The sequence below is a fragment of the Dunckerocampus dactyliophorus genome, chromosome 14, assembly GCF_027744805.1.
Source record: "Dunckerocampus dactyliophorus isolate RoL2022-P2 chromosome 14, RoL_Ddac_1.1, whole genome shotgun sequence".
NCBI lineage: Eukaryota > Metazoa > Chordata > Actinopteri > Syngnathiformes > Syngnathidae > Dunckerocampus > Dunckerocampus dactyliophorus.
Window position 1 is genome coordinate 27,128,686 of NC_072832.1, and position 22,554 is coordinate 27,151,239.

General features: G+C 40.4%; 1 protein-coding gene across 35 annotated transcripts in view; it reads left to right on the plus strand.

Moving 5' to 3' along the window:
• kcnma1a (potassium large conductance calcium-activated channel, subfamily M, alpha member 1a) overlaps nt 1–22,554 on the plus strand; it is a 264,345-nt gene that overhangs the window by 230,259 nt on the left and 11,532 nt on the right. For 20 of the 35 annotated variants that reach the window (XM_054799657.1, XM_054799671.1, XM_054799660.1 and 17 more), the window contains 6 exons: nt 3,565–3,678; nt 11,029–11,112; nt 13,028–13,158; nt 17,102–17,296; nt 17,516–17,634; nt 21,209–21,433. In XM_054799657.1, the coding sequence (XP_054655632.1) occupies nt 3,565–3,678; nt 11,029–11,112; nt 13,028–13,158; nt 17,102–17,296; nt 17,516–17,634; nt 21,209–21,433 (868 nt within the window). Of the gene's footprint in view, nt 1–3,564; nt 3,679–11,028; nt 11,113–13,027; nt 13,159–17,101; nt 17,297–17,515; nt 17,635–21,208; nt 21,438–22,554 lie in introns of those variants that run through there. The other 15 variants (XM_054799666.1, XM_054799667.1, XM_054799679.1 and 12 more) reach the window with 2 other exon arrangements.

Here is a 22,554-nt window from a genome sequence, read left to right on the forward strand (position 1 = left end):
AGTTACAATATTGTGAGAATAAAGTCAAAATGTTGTGGGAATGAAGTCATAATTACGAGAAGAGTTGACATAGTTGGAACATGAAAAAAAAATAGCAAAAATGGAAAAACAGCTGTAATTTTATGATGATAGGGTGAAAATATGAAGAGGAAAAAAGTTGTATTCTAGCGAGAGAAAAAGGCACAATTTTTGGAGAATAAATTAGAATTATTATGAGGGAAAATCATTTCATTGTAGTAGCATAGAGTTGAAATATTAACTCGTTCAATCCCAGCGGCCATTTTAGACCATTTTGACTGATCTTTCAAGACACACAGATTATTGTCTTCTATGTCTATATAAACATGGAACCTACCAAAAGAAAGAAAAAAAAGTTTGTTTCTACCTTTTTGCGTTCTTTGATAATCAGCAGTAGAACATACTGTAGGTACCTTTCAGGAAAATATCAGTTCCTGACTAAACTAGGGAGAAAAACAGCTTGTGAAGTATTTTGCTTTTGTCTAAACAACTCTACCACAACGTAAACAACACAAAAAGGGGGTTGTTTTACATCAAAATAATTCATTTACAAATATAACACCATGAACTATGTACAGTTTTCACATTTGCAACTAAACTGTGTGCATGCGCATGCGTTAAAATTTCCCTATATATTCCTACAATGCATAAAATTTGGTTGGGGAAAAAGTTATAATATTATGGGAATAAAGTCAGAATATTGCGAAAAGAAAAATTATGAAAATTATATAAAAAAGAAAGTTGAAATATTTTGACTTTTTTTTATGCAAAAATGGTGGAAAAACAGCAAATACCGAAGTTGACACTAAAAGTAGGCTTCATCTCCTATATGACAAAGTGATCATAAGGACTTTTTCTTGAAATATATATGACTAGTCAGCATATGCTTTTCATAATATCAAAGTGGAAACTTGCAGCCAATCATTTTTCACTATGTGGCCCTCAGTGGAAAAAGTTTGGGCACCCCCGTCCTAGATGGAGGCCGTGGTGGTACTGGTGGTACTGGTGGTTCTCCTACTGCAGTTTGAGAAATCGTCGCCATGCAGTGGGCTGACATGTGACAGACACTGACATGTCGTATACTGTCAAAGCAAATGTTCCTCCTTGAAAAGATGAGCTGTAGCTCTCGTGTTTGTGTCTTCTTCTACGATTGTCCGTGTTGTAGACGTGAGCAGCAGCTTTTAAACGCAGCGCCGTCGTCATCCTTTTCCCCGCTGACAATGACTCTCATTGGAGACGCTTGTTGTTTGTTTTTCTCAGCAAAACAAAACAATCCAGCTAGTCTTGATAAAAAGTTGACTCTCATGGACAAAGTTGACATGACGACTGAGCGCTATTCCCAAGTTGAATAATGGGAATGACACCGTTCATCATCCGGCGTGCTTCACTCCAGTGTGTGCATCCTGACACCGCAAGCACACACGCACGCGTGTGCACACACGCACACACACATATAGAAAATATACAATCGTCTTAAAAGAGAAATAGTGGCCTGAATGTGTTGTATGTGTTCCACCTTGCTGGTGGAATTGGGCTGCAGTCAGCACTAAATGATGGATGTCAAAACACAGCTGATGCATTATGCATCCGGCATTACCAATTGAAGGTGTTTACTTGTCACTTTGAGGCTAAATGTGAAGTCGTGCGGATTCACGCCGCTGTCACTTCCCGCTCATGCGCCCGCCGCCGCCGCGATCCACGCCATTTCCCCATAAAAGGTTTTCTGGTATCCACTTTATTGTTACAAAATGAGAGACATGCAAAATTGATGGTGCGCTGCTGATGGAGGGGCGAGAATGCTAAATATGTCCTAGCTGACCCCTAAAAGCACTTTTTTAGGTTCCCTGTTGTCATTGAAGCCACTTTATGCTGACTTGGCTGACATGCACTATGTGGAATGCCATCAATACGCACATCCAGGGTACACCGCACATGGCACACAGTACACGCTAGTACTTGGAATATCATGAGAAAATAATTTCATTTCAGTAGCATAGAATTGAAATCATTCTAATATACATATATATTTGAAAAATTAGGTTGGGCAAAAAGTTCTAATATTATGGAAATAAAGTCAAAATATCATGAGAATAAAGTGTGAATATTTAGAGGAAAAACAAAAGGGAGAATACGAACAAGAAAGGTTGCAATTTAATGAGAATAAACTTGTAATATTATGAGGAAAAATAATGTCATTTTAGTAGCATAGAATTTCAATATTTTTAATAAAAACATTTTTTTTGTAAGTCATATCATGAAACAAAACAAAATCAAGTTGTAATTTTTGGAAAATGAGGTTGGGAAAAAGTACTGGGAATAAAGTAAAAAAAAAAAAAAAAAAAGGATAATAAAGTCATAATTCCAAAAAGAAAATTTCCAAAAAGAAAGTTGAAATAGTTGGAGAATTAAGAAAAAACAACAGCAGAAATGGAAAAAACAGCTGTTGTTTTACGAGAACAAAGTCAAAATATTTAGAAAAAAAGTAATAGAATACAAGAAAAAACATTGCAATTTTATGAGAATAAACTCGTAATATCGCGTAATGTCATTTTAGTAGCATAGAATTTTCATATTAAATAACAACTTTTTAAAAGTCATAATATTATGAAAAACAAAACAAGATCAAGTTGTTCAATTTTGTGAAAATTTGGTCTGGGAAAAAGTTATAATATTATGGGAATAAAGTCGAAATATTATGAGAATAAAGTAAACTCATAGAAAATGTAGAATACGAGAAAAAAAGTTCCACTTTTATGAGCATAAACTTAAAATAATAAATAAAATAATGTAATTTTAGTAGCATACAAATGAAACATATATATTTTTTTTAGTTCTTTTGAAGTCATAATATGAGAAGCAAAACAATATCAAGTTGTAATTTTTGGGGTTGGGGGAAAAGTTCTGGGAATAAAGTAAAAAAAATTAGGAGCGTGAAGTCATAATTACAAAAAGAAAATTTACGAAAACAACAGCCGAAATGTTGTTTTACAAGAATAAAGTCAAAATATTTTAAGAAAAAAAAGTCGTAGCATATGTAGAATACAAGACAAAAAAAAATTGAAATTTTCTGAGAATAAACTTCTAATATTATTAGCAAAACTAATGTCATTTTAGTAGCATAGAGTTAAAATATAAGAAAAAAAATTTAAAGGCATAATATTATGAGAAATCTCAAGTCATGATTTTTTTTTTAATTTTTGGAAAATTAAGTTGGGGGAAAAGTTATAATATTATGAGTAAAAAAATGATGGTGCTAAAGTCATATTGTTACCAGAAGTTGAAGTATTTGCGGTAAAAAAAACAACAGCAAAAATGTGGAAAAAAAGACAAGAGATCGTACTAAACGGCTTTATCGCCTACAGTATGTGACAAAGGCCAGATGCAGTTTTTCAAAAATATATATATAACTTCTTAGCATATCTACATGCGTTGCTTTCAAAATATCAAAGTGGCAAAGGTGCTGGAAAAGTTTGGACACTCGTGGTCTGCAACTTTCTGGTTGTTGTGTCATGTCGCCTCCTTCCCACAATGTCTTTTTTTGGGCAGGTTTCACGCCTCCTGGAATGGACAGGTCATCTCCAGACAGCAGTCCAGTACATGGCTTCGTGCGTCAGGCTTCCGTCACCACCGGATCCAACATCCCCATCATCACGGAATTAGGTAAACCTCGCCAGCCGCTCAACTTCAATGGCCAAAAATCCAAACGGACTTTGGAATTTTGGCCAGCTAACGTGTGTGTGGTACCGTATGTTTTTCTAAGGAGCGCTGCCGCCACATCCCCTGCAATTTGTCCCCTAATGCATAGGAGAAACTCTGATGGGGAGGGCGGGGGAGAAAAGAGAGTGAAAAGGTGGGGGGAGGAGGGGGTAGAAAACTGCCTGGGTTGCAAAATGGGTCCATTTATTAATAACAATGGCAGTCGACTGTACAGTATTCCCACCAGTGCTGGGGACTCATGAAACTTTCAGATCTCTGAGGGGTCTTCCACTAGGCACCAGAGACCGCCCGCTCTGTCTCCCCTGACCCAATTAGAGAGCAATGGAGCATGAGAAAAAAGCAAGCTGAGAAAAAAGGCCGAGGAAGAGAAAGGAGCCACCTAATGTTACTTGTAACCGGGCCAGCCATTACCTGCGCAGAGCCGCTCCCATTTGACCGCACACGTGATCACCACAAGACCCCCATTCTGTCCTTGTCAGCAACACCCCCACACCCACACCCCGCCGCTCCACCGCCAGTGTTTTACACATTGTGATAGCATACAATAAATAATAGCCGCCGTAGAGCACTAGAGAACTTCCTGTAATCATCTCTTTTCACTTTAAAGCAGGGGTAGGGAACCCACACATTTTTGATGACCACGTCTGGCTCTCAGACATTTCTTAACACCATAAAATGTATTTATTTACATGTTTCAATTGTTTTTCGCTGACATTTTAAAGTAAAACATTACAGAAATCCATCCATCCGTCTTCTATGCCGCTTACTCTCACTAGGATCACAGGGGTATGCTGGAGCCTATCCCAGCTGACTTTGGGCATGTCGCCAGCCCTTATGTCCAGCGTTGGCTCCATCCGTGTAACGGCTCTTGTACCCTTCATCAATGAGAAAAGCATGTCGTGACAAGTCGTAATAAGTTCATCGTGAAAATGGAGTCTGCTCCCGCTGTTTGGATCAGCGATAGCTGAAAGAAAAACATCCCATTGGATTTGCTGGTCATCTGGGAGAAGGCTAGTTGGACAAATTCCAGAAGAGGTACCAGCTGAAGAATGTTACTTGTCTAATTTTTGCCACGTTTTCTATTACAGTACAGTACAGTATTACGTTTACTATATTTGATGACTGTAAAGGTGGGATTGAGGTGGGATCCTCAATCCTACACAATGAAACTCTTATTCTGTTCTTTCTTTTTTTGGGGAGAATGAACAGAATAAGAATTCCATTGTGCAGTATAACTACCTGTTTTACTGTGCATAAGACAGTAGAACTCTTGAATCTTGAACGTCTTCAAGTAAGGAAGCAGTGCCTGGGGACTCCACGGTGGGCTCTCCTATCTCTGGGGCTGAAGTTTCTGAGGTTGTCACAAAGCTCCTCGGTGGCAGGGCCCCTAGGGTGGATGAGATCTGCCCAGATCCTTAACTTCCTGGATGCTGTGGGCGTGTCTTGGTTGGCACGACTCTGCAGCAACGCATGAACATCAGGGGAAGTGCCTCTGGATTGGCAGAAGGAGGGGGTGGTAGGGTGTGTTCCAACTATTGTAGCATCACACCTCTCAGCCTTCCTGGTAAGGTTATTCAGGGGTTCTGGAGAGGAGGGTTCGCCGGATAGTTGAATCTCGGATTCAGGAGGACCGGTGTGGTTTTCGTCCTGGTCGTGGAGCTGTGGACCAGCTCTACACTCTCGGCAGGGTCTTTGAGGGTGCATGGGAGTTTGTCCAACCAGTCCACATGTGTTTTGTGGACTTGGAGAAGGCATTTTGACCGTGTTCCTCCAGGAATTCTGTGGGGAGTACTCCGTGAGTATGGGGTACCAGACCAGTTCCTTCAGGCTGTTCATTCCCTGTATGATCGGTGTCAGAGTTTGGTTCGCATTGCCAGCAATAAGTCGGACCCGTTTCCAGTGAGGATTGGATTGTGTTCATTACTTTTATGGACAGAATTTCTAGGGGAAGCCAGGGCGTTGAGGGGATGCGGTTTGGATGCTGCAGGATTGGGTCTCTGCTTTTTGTAGATGATGTGGTCCTGCCGGCTTCATCGAGCCGTGACCTTCAACTCTCACTGGATCGGTTCGCAACCGAGTTTGAAGCGGCCCGGATGAGAATCAGCACCTCCTAGCCCGAGTCCATGGTTCTCACACGGAAAAAGGTGGAGTGGCATCTCAAGTACCTCGGGGGTCTTGTTCACCAGTGAGGGAAGAATCAAACGTGAAATCAGCAGGTGAATTGATGCGAATCGTAATGTGCCGAGTGCCAAGAAAAAAAGCACCCGCATGCGCCTGGGCCACTTTGGACACCCCTAAATGAATTTTTAAAATGTGATGTGACAATCAACACCTAGTGAGGATAAAGCGGTACAGATGGATCAATGGATGGATGATGCAACATCAAATTGATTATTATTATATATGCTGCTATTATTGAGCATTTGTGGGTTGTTTTTTTCTTTACAGCAGTTCCTCTGCCGTGTATAGTAGGCTGGATCAGGTGCTCTTTTTGGATGTTGTGTCTTCCATGGACCACAGGTTGTCCCCTCCCCCACTGCATTAGACGCTCACTGAGCTGAAGTTTCATTATTTTTGTGTGACTTCAGAGGCGAGTACCTCGATTACACAAAATAATCGAGGATTTTTTTTTCTGCCTCGAGGAATCGCTTACGTCACCCACGCACTTACGTCACCCACGCACTTACGTCACCCACGTACTTACGTCACCCACGCGCTTATGTCACCCACGCGCTCACGTCACCCACGCGCTCACGTCACCCATGCACTTACGTCACCTACGCACTTACGTCACCCGCGCAGATGACCAAGAAGGAAGTGGATGGTGCAGGAAGACTGAAGAGGCGAGAGAATATGCGACACGGCAACGAAAGGAACAAAGAAAAACAAAGAAGAAAGTTGTAGTTTTGTCACCAAACAAAATGTGAAAAACAGACAGAAAATGAGGCTCAACAGCGGGTTGAACCCCGTGACGCGTATCCGTTGTAACGCGGCACTAACATACCACAACAGCATATCGTATATGTTGCATCATCTACTCCCGAATGGAGCGGAAGATCCGCGACAAGGTAAACGCAGCGCAAATCAGTGACATTAAGGTTAATTCATTTGGACATTTTGGACATTCAACACACTCACGCAGTACATTACAACAGAGAGACACTTTTGAACATCGGCAGGGTTCACCATGAACCTTCATTTAGCCTCTCAGACTTTGCCTTTCTTCTGCGCCGGGAGAACGCAGCAGCCTGCGGACCTGGTGAGCTGAATACCCGGCGAGCAAAGCATCCGAGGCGTAAACGAGGCAAGCGAGCCGGCCTGCATGCTAGGCTAAAAGCTAGAGCGACGAGGCCACCGCTACCAAGCCTGCTGCTAGCCAACGTCCGCTCTCTTGAAAACAAGATGGACGAACTACGAGCAAGGATTACAGCTCAACGTGAGATCAGGGAATGCTGTGTCCTCACCTTCACAGAAACCTGGCTGACGGAGGATATACCGGACTCGGCGATCCAGTTGGAATCATTTGCTGCTTACCGGGGAGATCGGACTTTAGCGTCTGGTAAACACAGAGGTGGCGGCGTCTGTGTTTACGTAAACAAACGGTGGTGCACAGACGTACAGACGATGGAAAAGTACTGCTCGCAGGACATTGAGCTGCTGATGGTGAAATGCAGACCTTTTTATTTACCTCGTGAGTTTAGCGCTGTGTATTTAACTGCTGTTTACATCCCACCACGAGCTAACACTGCTAATGCACTAGGCCTCCTGCATGACATCATTGATAAACACGAGACCAAACACCCAGACGCTGTATTTATTATATCTGGCGATTTCAACCACTGTAACCTCAAGACTGTCCTCCCCAAATATTACCAGCATGTGAGCTTTCCCACAAGGGAAAATAACATCCTGGACCAAGTCTACTGCAACATGAAAGGTGCTTTGAAGGCTGTTCCAAGACCCCACTTTGGAAAGGCCGACCACATCTCTATATTCCTTTATCCAACATACAGACAACTTCTTAAAAAAGCTCCCCCTGTAAGTACAGCAGTTAAAGTATGGAATGAAGAAACTGATCAAGTACTTCAGGACTGCTTTGGCTGCACAAACTGGGATGTGTTTAAAACTGCAGCGGGGAGGGAAGATTGTACTGTTGACTTGGATGAATATGCTTCTGCTGTTACTGGCTACATTAGCACATGTATAGAGACTGTTACCACCACCAAGTATTACAGAAAATACCCTAACCAAAAACCGTGGATGAACTGTGATGTAAGGGCTAAGCTACGTGCTCGTTCGACTGCATTTGTCATGGGCACCGCTGATGACTACAAAAAGGCCAGATATGACCTGAGGAGGTCCATACGAGAGGCCAAAAGACAGTACAGACAGAAGCTGGAGGGCTACTATTCCACCTCAGACCCTCGGCGCATGTGGGCGGGGCTCCAGCACATCACAGACTATCGACAGCAGAGTAGCGTAGCCACGTCCAGCCAAACCACACTTCCTGATGAGTTGAATGAGTTCTATGCCCGCTTTGACACCCAAACTCCTGATGAGCAGAGAGGGTGGCTGAACCTGGGGAGCACACAGGACTCACCTCTCATGGTGACATCAGCTGATGTGCGCAGGGTTCTAAACAAAACAAACCCACGAAAAGCAGCAGGGCCAGACAACATCTCAGGACGTGCACTTCGGGTTTGCTCATCAGAGCTAGCTGATGTGCTTGCTGACATATTTAACCTGTCGCTTGCACAAGCATCTGTACCGACCTGCTTTAAGTCCACCACCATAGTGCCCGTACCCAAGAAGAGCAACGTGACCTGCTTGAATGACTATCGCCCTATAGCACTCACTCCTATTGTTATGAAGTGCTTTGAAAGATTAGTCATGACCCACATCAAAAAGAGCATCCCGGCGGCAACCGTGGACCCTCTACAGTTTGCATATCGCCAGAACCGGTCCACGGATGATGCAGTCAACACTGCCATCCACACAGCCCTTTCTCACCTACAGGGCCAGGACACATACGTCAGAATGCTATTTATAGACTATAGCTCTGCTTTTAATACAGTCAGCCCCCACAAACTCACAGATAAGCTCCTCACACTTGGCCTGTCTCCCTCCCTCTGTAACTGGGTGTTTAACTTTCTCACAGGCAGGCCCCAGTCAGTCAGAGTCCACAACCGCACATCCAGCTCAAGAATTGTGAGCACTGGGACCCCACAGGGGTGTGTGCTGAGTCCACTCCTCTACACGCTCTTCACCTACGATTGCGTGGCCTCCCAGAACAACACCAGCATCATTAAATTTGCAGATGACACTACAGTCATCGGACTGATCACTGGTGGTGTTGAAACATCATACAGAAGAGAGGTGGCGGACCTCATAGCTTGGTGTCGTGATAACAATCTCCTTCTCAATACAGATAAGACTAAAGAGATGATCATCGACCCAAGAACAAGGGAAAAGGAGCCGCATAGACCCCTGTTTATTGATGAGACTGAGGTGGAGAGGGTGAAAACCTTCAAGTTCCTTGGCACACACATCAGCGAGGACCTCACCTGGTCTCACAACACCCAACAAATTCTGAAGAAGTCCCAAAGGAGACTGTACTTCCTGAGAAGACTGAGGAAATTTGGCATGTCCACCACAATCCTGAGTTGCTTCTACAGATGCACTATCGAAAGTGTCCTTACCGCCTCCATCACTGTTTGGTACGGTAACTGTACAACACGTGATAGGAAGGCACTCCAGCGGGTGATCAAGACCTCACAGAACATTGTTGGGGCAGCCCTCCCCTCACTGCAAGACATTTATAAAACTAGAGTCCTACGAAGAACACACAACCTCATCAAGGACAGCACACATCCACAACACTCATTATTCACACTCCTACCGTCAGGCAGGCGCTACAGGAGTTTGAAGTCCAGGACCACAAGGCTGGCAAACAGCTTTTACCCACAGGCCATCAGGCTCCTCAACGAAGCACTCGCACACGCCGCACGCAACACACGCACACACTCATAGCACTTTATTTATTTATTTATTTGTATTATTTACTTGTATTAATGTCTCTTCTGTTGTTGTTGCTTAATTTATTGGTATATATGTTTATGTGTTTATGTTTCTTATGTTCTTATTCTTTCATTTGTTTTCTTTCTTTTCTTGGGAGAATGAACAGAATAAGATTTTCATTGCATGGTATAACTGCTGTTGTACTATGCACATGACAATAAAACTCTCTTGAATCTTGAATGTACCTCACTAACATAACGTTAGCCGTGTGGAGGGCTAGCTTTCTCTTAATTATGACTACTGTCCAATGTGTGGCAGTTTATTACCATGGTAATGAGACTTCACACAGGCTTTATTTCATCTGCAAAAACACAACCCTGTCAGTTAAGAAGCTGGAAAATAAAAGCATTTTAGCTCACCAATCAGTAGCTGCTCATTTCTAGCAGACAATAGCGTGTCATGGAACAAGGAAGTGCGTGTCTCACTCACTTAGTTGAGAGCAATGTGTTCCACTACAGAAGGTGTCTTCACACTGCAAAAACTCAATATCTTATAAAGAATATTCTAGTCAGCCTGTCCACGTTGAGGATTCATAAATGCACATCCATCAACATAATGTAATTATGTTATGTTATATTAATCTTAGTCAAGTCATTATTATTCCTCCTTTTGCAGTCAGTAGTTCCACTCTGGGATGGATAAGTTCATCTCCAAAAGCAGCGTCATGTAGTCCATCAGACCCAAGAAAATATGCACAATGTCAATTGAAGAAATAAAACGCTTAATTATCCAAAAACAATTACACCAGTTGGTCGTCCATTATTTAGTGGAATGTTTTATTTCCTTTTGGGTATTTATATTTGCTCTTTAACCAAGCAAATATATGTTTTTTTCCGATTAATCGATTCATCAAAATCATTTTCAGTAAAATACCGGATTACTAAAATATTTGACAGCCGCAGCCAAACTCCACTGTATGTTGCGTTGAGTTTTACGGCCCTCATTAGGCTGTGCAGGTGTGCCTAATGTTCTGGCCAATAAGTGCACATGATGGTGTGTTGACGGCCTACGTGGTTTTATGTGCGGTGCGTTTCTTTCATGCAGTGCTTCACGTGTGGACGCAGGGCTCAAAGCATTAGTGGCCCTTCCACCGCAGGTGCTAGTTTGACGAGGGTGAGAAGCCTTCGTTGCCCTCTTGTCAAGCTGCTCCAATAACGCCGCCATCTCTCCCACCCTCCCCTACCCCACCCCCCTGCGCTGCCTCGCCACCATTAGACAAACCGGGCAAACCGCTGCCGTCGGTTTCACTCAGTCAGGAAAAAAAAAGCGGGACCAACATACAAATGATAACCGAGCTGGGTAAGCTGAGCCTTTGTCCTCCGCTGCCGCCCGCCCGTCCGCCTCTCCGCCGCCCCCACCCCCCGCCCCGCCCCGCCCCGCTCCTCATCAGCTTGTCTTGATGTATCTGGCTGCAAGTCAAGGCCCACGCTGCTCCCATGGCTTCACTTTCAACGCATTTTGATTCTTCCTTCTAGTTGAAATTGACTGTCTTGTTTGGGGCCCTTTTCTTTTTAATGATTTTCTTTTTTTTTGGCTTTTGTTTTTTTTGCACCCCCCACCCCTACACTCCAGTTGCGTTTGCAGGGCATCGCTATAAGGTCTTTGATCATCTTCAGTCTGTCCTTGTGGCTGTTTTCATAGCAACACCGCCCTCTTGCCCTCCCATTCCTCCTTACACACACACATGCGTGCACGCACACACACACACACACACACACACACACACACACCCTTCAGTACTTGGGCCCAGGCTTGTTTGCATCAGCCTCTTGTCTCTTTGATTGACACTTCTGCTCCCGAGCATCAGCAAGCCTGCAGAGAAATCAGATTTTAAATTAAAAAAAGAACTTGCAAAATGTGTTTCTTTTTCATTGGGCCATCCGTTGGACCAATCAGAACCTTGCATGTCCATCGGGAGGAATTGGATGTGGTACATTCTTACTTGGATTGAATATGTGTGATGATTTTGAATATTCTATTCATTTTCAGGGAAGAGGTAAATCGTGTAGGTGATGATGTGACCAACACATCCATCAACTGGAGAAAAAAAACAACATAGCATGACTTTAAGTGTGCATGGATGTCATAAAGGCCATTGTTGAAGTCTCAAGAAATAACTATTAAAATGATTATCTATACAATTTCGATGTTTTGTAACAAGAATATTTAGAATTATGATTGAAAAAAATCCTACTAGGGGACTTCTACAATGGTTACTTATGTTTAGCTAGCCTTTTTACTTGGTTAGTTTGTCAAAAGTATGTCACTTGAATCCTGCATGTGCTAGTTTTCCCACTATACGTTGATGGACAAAAAATAGCTTTTTTTCAGATGAAATATGAATATATATATATATATATATATATGTATATATATATATATATATATATATATTTTTTAATTAAAAAAAATCTAAAAATGTCTACAAAAATATAGGTTTTTCACACTATACGCTGATGGACAAAATATACATTTATTTGGGATTAAATAGTTAAAATATAAATATATATTATTTCAATTACATTGAATTATTTTTACGAAAAAAAATTAAGATATCTTCAAAAATATCTTTTTTTTCACTATGCATGGATGGATAAAATATATTTTTAACCAAAATATTAAAACATATTTATAAAAAATGTAATTCTGTATTTAAAATATTCAAATAATTAGTTACACACTGTTCTGTAATTTAAAAATGGTTGAAATTCATGAAAATAATCACATGTGATTCTAGTTAACATGTTTTATTGCAATATTATAGCCGCAGTTGAAATCCTATTTGGAAATACATTTCTGAAAATTGTTGAAACTAAATATAATGTGCAGCAAATGTGATATTAAATTATAATCATTACAAAAATATTTCCCTAATTTATCCGTTATAATATCTATACATTGTTGAATGTATATGTGGCATTCATGGAAATTATTTGATAAAGTTCTACATGGCAAATATATTTTTTCAAAATTCTCATTCTCATTACGTTTATAATATTATTTATAGTAGAAAAAAATGACTTCTGTACTGATGATAAAAATGATCTTCCATTATATTTAAGTGTAACTTTTTAAATAATCATTGAGTCATATTTGGTAAGCAAACATATTTTTCCCCGTGTATAAATTGCTGCATAACATATAAAAGTTGTCGTCATGTCGTCACTACTGTACATCTTCCTCTAACTTCGGCTGCGTTTGCGCCCGCCTCCAGTGAACGACTCCAATGTTCAATTCCTGGACCAAGACGATGACGACGACCCGGACACGGAGCTGTACCTCACGCAGCCCTTCGCCTGTGGCACCGCCTTCGCCGTCAGCGTCCTCGACTCCCTGATGAGCGCCGTAAGTCCACTCAACACGACGAATGCTCGCCAGATTGAAATGGATGTATGATGAGGGTGTCTGATGAAGGTGAATTTGCTACTTTCTTTGGCCCCATGGCGGGTTGTTTCACAGTGAACTTTGCTTGGGCACTTGATTTTGAGGTACAGCGCAAATAGATGGATTGTTACCTGCAATACTGTACAAAAAAACAACAGTGTGCAAAAACTGAGACAACATTTTGACAGAAATCTTTGACAAAAAAGGAATGGTGTGAAGACTGTGGCGTATGAAAACCAAGGCTTGCGTGTCTACTGAAAAGTCCTACAGAAAACAATACAGTAATCCCTCCCCAATTTAATTTAATCCCCAATTCAAGATTTATAAACAAAATATGTTTTAGTTAGAGCATAGAAAACCTGTTTACCACCTTCTAAATACACTTTAACATTATTAGAGCCCTCTAGACATGAAATAACACCCCTATGTCACCTTTACACTCCTATTACCCAATATAGTAGACATAATAAGAGAAAATAAGACTTAGAAAACCCTTTTACTGCCTTCTAAATACACTTTTTAACATTAGAGACCTCCACACATGAAATAACATCCCTATAGTCACCTTTACACTCCTATTACCCAATATAGTAGACATAATAAGAGAAAATAAGACTTAGAAAACCCTTTTACTGCCTTCTAAATACACTTTTTAACATTAGAGACCTCCAGACATGAAATAACACCCCTATGTCACCTTTACACTCCTATTACCCAATATAGTAGACATAAATTAGACATAAATAGGACATAATATAGACTCAAACATGTTATCAATACATCACTGAATGCATCTTTTGAATGCCTTATATTTGTACGGTACTTTGTTTATCCATTTTTATGCTTGAAAATGCTTCCTTTCGACCAAAGATATGTCAAATTAGCTTAAATGTGCATAGGTTTCAACTAAAAATGGGCTGTATTTACTAGCAACCACAGGAAGTACTGTACACAACAGAAAGTAAAAAAACAAATGCTGACATGTTTGAGTTTATATTATGCCTTGTTTATGTCTTATTTTCTCTTATTATGTCTACTATATTAGGTAATAGGAGTGTAAAGGTGACTATAGGGATGTTATTTCATGTCTGGAGGTCTCTAATGTTAAAAAGTGTATTTAGAAGGCAGTAAAAGGGTTTTCTAAGTCTTATTTTCTCTTATTATGTCTACTATATTGGGCAATAGGAGTGTAAAGGTGACATAGGGGTGTTATTTCATGTCTAGAGGGCTCTAATGTTAAAAAGTGTATTTAGAAGGTGGTAAACAGTTTTTTATGTCTTATTTGTTCTTATTAAGTGTACTATATTAGGTCAAAAAGTGTGTAAAGGTGACTATACGAGTGTTATTTCATGTCTGGAGAGCTCTAATGTTAAAAAGCGTATTGAGAAGGTTTTCTTTGCTCTAACTACACAAATATTCCATTTCCAAGGAAGCCTACTTTGTGGAAATTCACTTATCACAGTAGGGTTGGGATCCAATTAACTGCCATAAAGGAGAGATTAGTACTCACATTTCATGCAAATTTTAGATTTTTGGAATTCATTTTTCTCTCAATGAACCACAGCTCTCCGGTGCTGGCAGCACTCGTGCAGCAACAGACCACGATGGCACCTGTGCTATCTTGGCACTATCTGGAGTCATTTAAGCAATAATGTTGAGTCATTTTGAGAGGATAGTAAAGATATACTGCTTTACAAGCTGTACACTGACTACTCTAAAGCACATCTAAGTTTGGTGAGCCGTACTTGTTTGCGTGCGTCAAGTTTCAGCGGATGCAGCGTTTTTTGCGAAGCAGGAGTGAGTAAATGAAGCGACGGCGCACATTGATCCGACATGCCTGCCAGCTTCGCTGACATCAAAGCCGCCCGCTTGGCATCGCTCCTCATTTGGAGCAGACGGAACTCAACTTAGGAGTCTTTTAATGAAGTAAGTAGAGAACGTTAGCGTAATGGCGGTGACACGAGCGCCACTTTTAACAGGCCAAAGAAACATTCTTTCATCTCTTGACGACGCATCAAAGATCACATAAACAAGGAGGCAGGCGGCAGAGCGAGAAAGAAAACATCTAACCTTCAACACCTCATTTTTCCCCACTCACGGCCAAGTGTATTTATCCGCTTGGTGTCGTGATGGCTTCATTCCAGCAGCTGGGGGGGGGGTGGGGTCAGGTTAGAGAAGCTGTGCGGAGGCGAGCCGAGGGAGGAGCGTGTGGGCATCAGCTGTAGCTCGGCGCCGGTCAGAGGTGAAGCCGGCTAATGGACAGTGCTCATCCATCATGAGGGCTCGGCAAGCCTGTCAGGGGGGCCCCCGCGGAGAAGACCTGCCACTTTCAGACGGCCGACTGACACCGACTGTCTTCGTACGCCACGGAGAGCGGGTCGTGAGGCGCCGTGAAGGACGGGAGACGCCGACGCCCTCAGAGAGCAAACAGTCTGCTCCGAGTTCCTGTTGACTGATGCAGAATAATTGAACCAACAAAAGGCAATCATATATATCATTAAATATCATTTCATTTGTAGTACGGGTGCAGCACAATTATCAGGCCGATATCAGGGAATTATCACGTCATACTGATAAATCCCATAGCATTAAAAATAGCTACGATAACCAATCAGTTAGAAAAAACCTTCCAATGAGGTGAGATCACCCGTACTGTGTGAGCGGGTGAGCACATCAAGCGCTCCTTTTTTTGTGAATACATGTTTAAAATTTCAACATGGCTTGAAAAAATTGACTGAGATTTAAATAATATGTATTAATTTTTTTTTTTAAAAGGATTTGTGTTTTGGGGAAAAAAAAACATGAATAAATGTTTTTAAAAAATGTTTCAGATTAAATATCATTTTTTTTGCCACAAATAAATGAATAATAATAAAAAATAAAAAATTTTGGAAAAAAATTGACCAAGATTTAACTAAAATTTTAAAAATATATTTGTATTTGGGAAAAAAATAAATGTTTTAAAAAATCTTTCAAATTTCAATGTGTGGAAAAAATTCACCAAGATTTAAATAAAATGTAAAAAAAAATTATTTGTGTTTTGGGAAAGTGTTTCAATAAATATAAAAATATTAAATATAAACATGTTTTTCCAAGATGAAATGTTTTATAATAAATAACCAATAATACATTAATTAATAACAATAAATTAAATCAATAGTATTTTTAAAAAGTTTTTACAAATCTTTTTTAAAAAGTTTGAAAAATGTTTTTGCCAAGATTAAGTGAATAGTAATTAAAATAAAAGTTTAAACTCAAAAAATATTGTAATATTATATATGTTTAATAATAGTTTTTCTTGAAAACTTATCCTATGCTACTGAATTATTTTACATGATTTTTTCTCCTCATAACCTAAAATAGCGACATTTTTCTCTCAATATTTTGACTGCATTCTTGTAAAACTAGTCTTTTTTTCCCCATTTCTGCTGTTGTTTGTTTTGTTTTTTTCCAACTATTTTTAAACTTTCTTCTTGTATATTTTCTACTCATATTTACGACTTTATTCCCATGATATTTGGACTTTATTCCCATGATGTTGTAACTTTTTCTCCAACATAATTTTCCAAAAATGACAAGCTTATTTTGTTTTGTTTGTTTCTCATAAGTTACGATTAGGGCCCGACCCGTATGGCTGTTCTGGGACCGATGTGGATTCCGTTATTAGCCAAGACAGCAATTACATTTTTACATTTTTCAATTAAAAATGTCAACATTTATTTAAAAATGTTTTTTTTTTTTTTTTACCAAGATTAAATGAATAAAAAAAACTAATAAAAACCTGAAAAATGACCAAGGTTGCTGCCATTGGAGACCTGGACGTGTCTTGTAAATGTGTCTTATACAGTGGTGGACTTGACCTGAAAGTTAGAGTTGAACGTGGAACCCCTCTGTAACTCCCCAGACGTACTTCAATGACAACATCCTCACCCTGATTCGGACGCTGGTCACAGGAGGGGCCACGCCAGAGCTGGAGGCTCTGCTGGCCGAGGAGAACGCCCTCCGAGGAGGCTACAGCACGCCGCAAACGCTGGCCAACAGAGACAGGTGTCGCGTGGCCCAGCTGGCCCTCTACGACGGGCCCTTCGCCGACTTGGGGGTAAGAGGACGCTTAAGCGGAGGTGACACATTCTGGCACTACCCGGCAGCGCACATCCAGACGCCTCGGCTCGTTGCCGTCCTTAATCGGATGTGAAGAACGGCGATCACGCAAAGCAGCTACTAGCCGATACGAGCGAGATTTCAACTGCTGTTTATTGGCAATAACTGGCATCCCTTCTGCTTTTTCTTGGCTGATTCTTATTGTGTTGCTCACCAGGATGGCGGCTGCTACGGGGATTTGTTCTGTAAAGCGCTGAAGACGTACAACATGCTGTGCTTTGGAATCTACAGATTGAGAGACGCTCATCTAAGTACACCAAGCCCGTGTACTAAACGGTAAAAGCCCCGCGTCGTCTCTAGCGAGCGAATCTTGCCTCTCTTGCTGCAGGAACAAAAAAATGAACCCATTTTGTGTTTGAAGAAATGATAGTTCTGAAATGATAGCTTCGGTTTTGATGTTTTTGCAAGCTGCTGTGCCTCCCTTGAGGGACACACTTTGAAATCAACATGATGTAATCGTTTTCTTTCGTACTATGTGTACATATGCACTATACAGTGGGTGTCCTGGACACATACAGTGGTGTGAAAAAGGGTTTGCCCCCTTCCTGATTTCTTTTTTTTTGCATGTTTGTCACACTTAAATGTTTCAGATCATCAAAATGGCAACACAACTGAACACAAAAATGTATTTTTTTACTGAAACTTTTGATTATTAAGGGAGAAAAAAATTCCAAACCTACATGACCCTGTGTGAAAAAGCCATTCCCCATTAAAACAAACTTCACTGTGGTTTAGCCCACCTGAGTTCCATTTTTGCCACACCTGTTCTCAATCAAAAAATCACTTAAATAGGACCTGCCTGACAAAGATTGAACAGTGGTGAACCTTCTCAGCAGTGACCGGCCAACCAAAATGACCCCAAGAGCCCAGCGGCGACTCATCCAAGAGGTCACAAAAGACCCCACAACAACATCCGAAGAACTGCAGGCCTCACTTGCCTCAGTTAAGGTCAGAGTTCATGACTCCACCATAAGTAAGACACTGGGCAAAAACGGCCTGCATGGCAGAAAACATCTTGATGATCCCCAAGACCTTTGGGAAAATGGTCTGTGGTCTGATGAGACAAAAGTTGAACTTTTTGGAAGGTGAGTGTCCCATTACATTTGGCCGCATTTCATCATAGCAACAGTAAAATGTGGTGGTGGTAGTGTGATGGTCTGGGGCTGTTTTGCTGTGATAAATGGAAGCATGAATTGTGCTGAAGGAGAATGTTGGTGACCTCAAGCTGAAAGCAACTTGGGTTCTGCAGCAGGACAATGATCCAAAACACACCAGCAAGTCCACCTCTGAATGGATGAAGACTTTGGAGTGGCCTAGTCCAAGTCCTGACCTGAATCCTATTGAGATGCTGTGGCATGACCTTAAAAAGGAAAAGCCTCCAATGTGGCTGAATGACAACAATTCTGCAAAATTCCTCCCCAGCGCTGGAAGAGACTCATTGCAAGTTATCACAAACGCTTGATTGCAGTTGTTGCTGCTAAGGGGGGCCAACCACTTATTAGCTTTAGGGGGCCATCACTTTTTCACACAGGGACATGTAGCTTTGGATGTTTTTTCTCCCTTCATAATCAAAAGTTTAATTTAAAAACTGCATTTTGTGTTCAGTTGTGTTGTCATTGACTAATATTTACATTTGTTTGATGATCTGAAACATTTAAGTGGGACAAACATGCAAAAAAAATAAGAAATCAGGAAGGACAAACACTTTTTCACACCAGTGTCTGTGTAGGCTCTCAGTCGTACAGGAGTTGTCCATCGAGGAAAAGGCTTCTTGAGACGTCATCTGTACTTCTGTGTAGAAGGTGTCGGACGTTTCGCTCCTCATCCGAAGAGCTTCGTCAGCAAACTAATAAGTGCTGGTAGCTTAGGCCTTAAATACAGTAAGAGTGGGCGGAATTGGTGTGCCAACACCCTCCTCCTATTGGTTCCTTACACTAAGCCTGGGCGGAGCAGTGGTATAATCCTATCCTGTTATTCACACCTACGATAAAAGGGAAGTGTCGCTCCCTGAATTGGGTATGAACGACTCTGATACTGGCTTGTTAGCATCTATTGTTCTGGCTCGGCCCTGCCTTCACCTCATTTGCAAGACTAAGAGCTGTGGGTTTTGGTCTCAGTAACCTGCTGAACACAGGGTCCAAATTGAACCTCAAACCACCATTCCGATTCAATGATGGGTTCTGTTGTTTGACAAAAATAGCTTCCTTTACTCCTCTTTCAAACCATCTGTTTTCTTTGGCCAAAATCTTTACCTCGCTGTCCTGAAAAGAGTGATTGGTAGCTTTCAGGTGTAGATGTACTGCTGATTGAGGACCACTAGAATTGTCCCTGCGATGTTGATAAAGCCTTTTTTGGAGCATTTGCTTAGTTTCCCCAATGTAGTGCTCTTTGCATTCCTCATCTTTACAGTGGATGGAATAGACCACATTGCTCTTTTTCTGGTTTTCTGGCCAGTGTACATACAGTATAGTAGCTACTGTATATACAGTATACAGTAGTTACTGTATATACAGTACAGTATACAGTAGTTACTGTATATACAGTATACAGTAGCTACTGTATATACAGTATACAGTAGCTACTATACATACAGTACAGTAGCTACTGTAGATACAGTATACAGTAGTTACTGTATATACAGTACAGTATACAGTAGTTACTGTACATCCAGTACAGTAGCTACTGTAGATACAGTACATACAGTGGATGAGTCCACGGTTCTACTTTCACACAAAAGAAAAAAATATATTTTTGGATTAATTGCTATTAAGATTCAAATGAAAATAAAATTGAAAAAAAATGACCAAGATTTAACAAAAATTTTAAAAAATATACTTGAGTTTGGGGGGAAAAAAATTAATACATTTTTATAAATAAGAAATTGTTTGCCAAGATGAAATGAATAGTAATAAATATATACATTTAAATCAATAAAGAAATACAAATGTTTGGGGAAAATATTTTATTTTGTTTTTTTTCTTATAATATTACAACTTTAAAAATATGTTAATATTATATATATTGAATAATATTTTTTCTTTAAACTTTCACCCTCTGCTATTAAATTATTTTATATTATTTTTTCTCAAACTTTTTGAAGTGTTTCAAATTTTAAATACAATGTAAAAAAAAAAAATTGTGTTTGGGGAAAAAAAAAGTTTTTAAAAAGTGTTTCAATAAGTATAAAAATATTAAATATAAACATGTTTTTCCAAGATGAAATGTTTTATAATAAATAACCAATAATACATTAATTAATAATAATAAATTAAATCAATTAAAAAATCAAAATGTTTGGAAAAAATCATGGATAAGAAAAGAAAAATGACCAAGAATTAAATAAAACGTTTAAATAAAATTGTAAAAATCAATTTGTGTTTTGGGGGGAAGATGAATACATTTTTTTAAAAGGTGTTTCAAATGAAATGTTTTTGAAAATGTTTTTACCAAGATTAAATAAAAACTCATTTTTAAATGATATATTTAAAATAAATAAATACATGCAAATGCTTGGAGATAAAATAATGGGAAAAAAAGAAAATGAGCAAGATAGAAGAATGAGCAAAATAGGTAACACACTGAAACTGAACAGACACTTTACTTTCCTATTCCAATATTGTTGTTTACATGTTTTCCCCAAAGGAAATCAGTTAAATCCAAGGAATCTGTTTTAGACTCCCCAAAATGTGAGCAAGAAACGCTTCCAGAGAAAGATGATAGTTTTACATCGTGCTGACAAGCGCACTTAGCCGCAACGTACAAAGATGTACCGAGATGTCACAAACCAATCAGCCATCCCAAGAAATGGACTGTGTGTTTTCTCTTTCTGTTCCTACTTGTGCATTCGCAGATACGTGATCACCAACCCGCCGTACGAGTTCGAGCTGGTGCCCACGGACTTGATCTTCTGCCTCATGCAGTTCGACCACAACGCGGGCCAGTCCCGGACCAGCTTGTCCCACTCATCCCACTCCTCTCATTCCTCCAGCAAAAAGAGCTCCTCCGTCCACTCCGTCCCGCCCTCCAACCGGCAGAACCGCAGCAGTAAAACCCGGGAAGGCCGGGAAAAACAGAAGTAGGTGCACGAGTGGATTTGTGTGTGTAGCAAGCATGCTGTGGGTTTTGGATGCGTCGTGTGGCGTAGTCGGTGTGTTTGTGTGCTTCCTTGCTTATGCTTTTCCTCCATCATCGTCTTCACGACGCCACATGAACTCCTTGGATGAAGTTGCAAACTAAAACTATTTTGTTATTTGGGAATTGTGCTTGGGAACTCCACGCACACATGGAGTATGTTGTCGTACCGTGGTGTACGTCTTGTACCTGTCCTGTTTTATTGTGCTCACTTTGTGGAAATAACATCAAGTATTTACATTTTAGGCCTTATGTGCTGTTTTTTGTCATTATTATTTAACAATATGTAAGCTCAAAAATATATATTTTTAAATAAATAAAATACATAAATAAATCAATAATAATAAATGCATTTATAAATGATAGTAAAAAATAAATCAATAAAAATATAACTATTACTTTTATTTTATCCAAATTAGCACACTTTTAGAATTTCTTACAATTTGAAGACAACTCGTGAAACTTGTAGATGATGAGACACCTTCTGTAAGGAGACTTTGGCGAACTTCCACCGCTGATAAAGGCTGCTCTTGTCCGATGGATTCAATTCTTTTTCGGGTCATTAGCTTAGCTGTCTGACTGTCGCACACATACGGGTGAGTGTCGTTTGACGTGAGCTGCCGTGAGCCTCCAAAATTCACCGTACTCCATCAAGTGTTTTTCTTCAAATGCCGTATTAAAGCTTTTTTGTCCTCGTCAGATCGTATTTGTGGCATGCGTTAGCGGTTAGGTTCCACGCGGCAGACATGATTGCTTTTGTTTTGAAGGAAATGGGAGGACGACACTGCCAAAGACGTTAGTTAGGTCAAGACGCTACATTGCACCAAAGGGTCGCTGTGGCTACAATAGTGCTAGCCACGCATGCTCGGCTTTTGTGATCGGTATTGAAAGGCATTTATCGGCGTATGCCGATCACGTAATTTTTTACATGATACTGATCGGTGGCCGATCTACCGGAGCACCCCGAGTAAAAACAATAAAACATTCACATTCTTCTTTCTCTTAACAGCCATGGTTGGAGCTGCCTCGTCTTTTAGGACAAAGGCCATAAAAAAGCATCTCTCA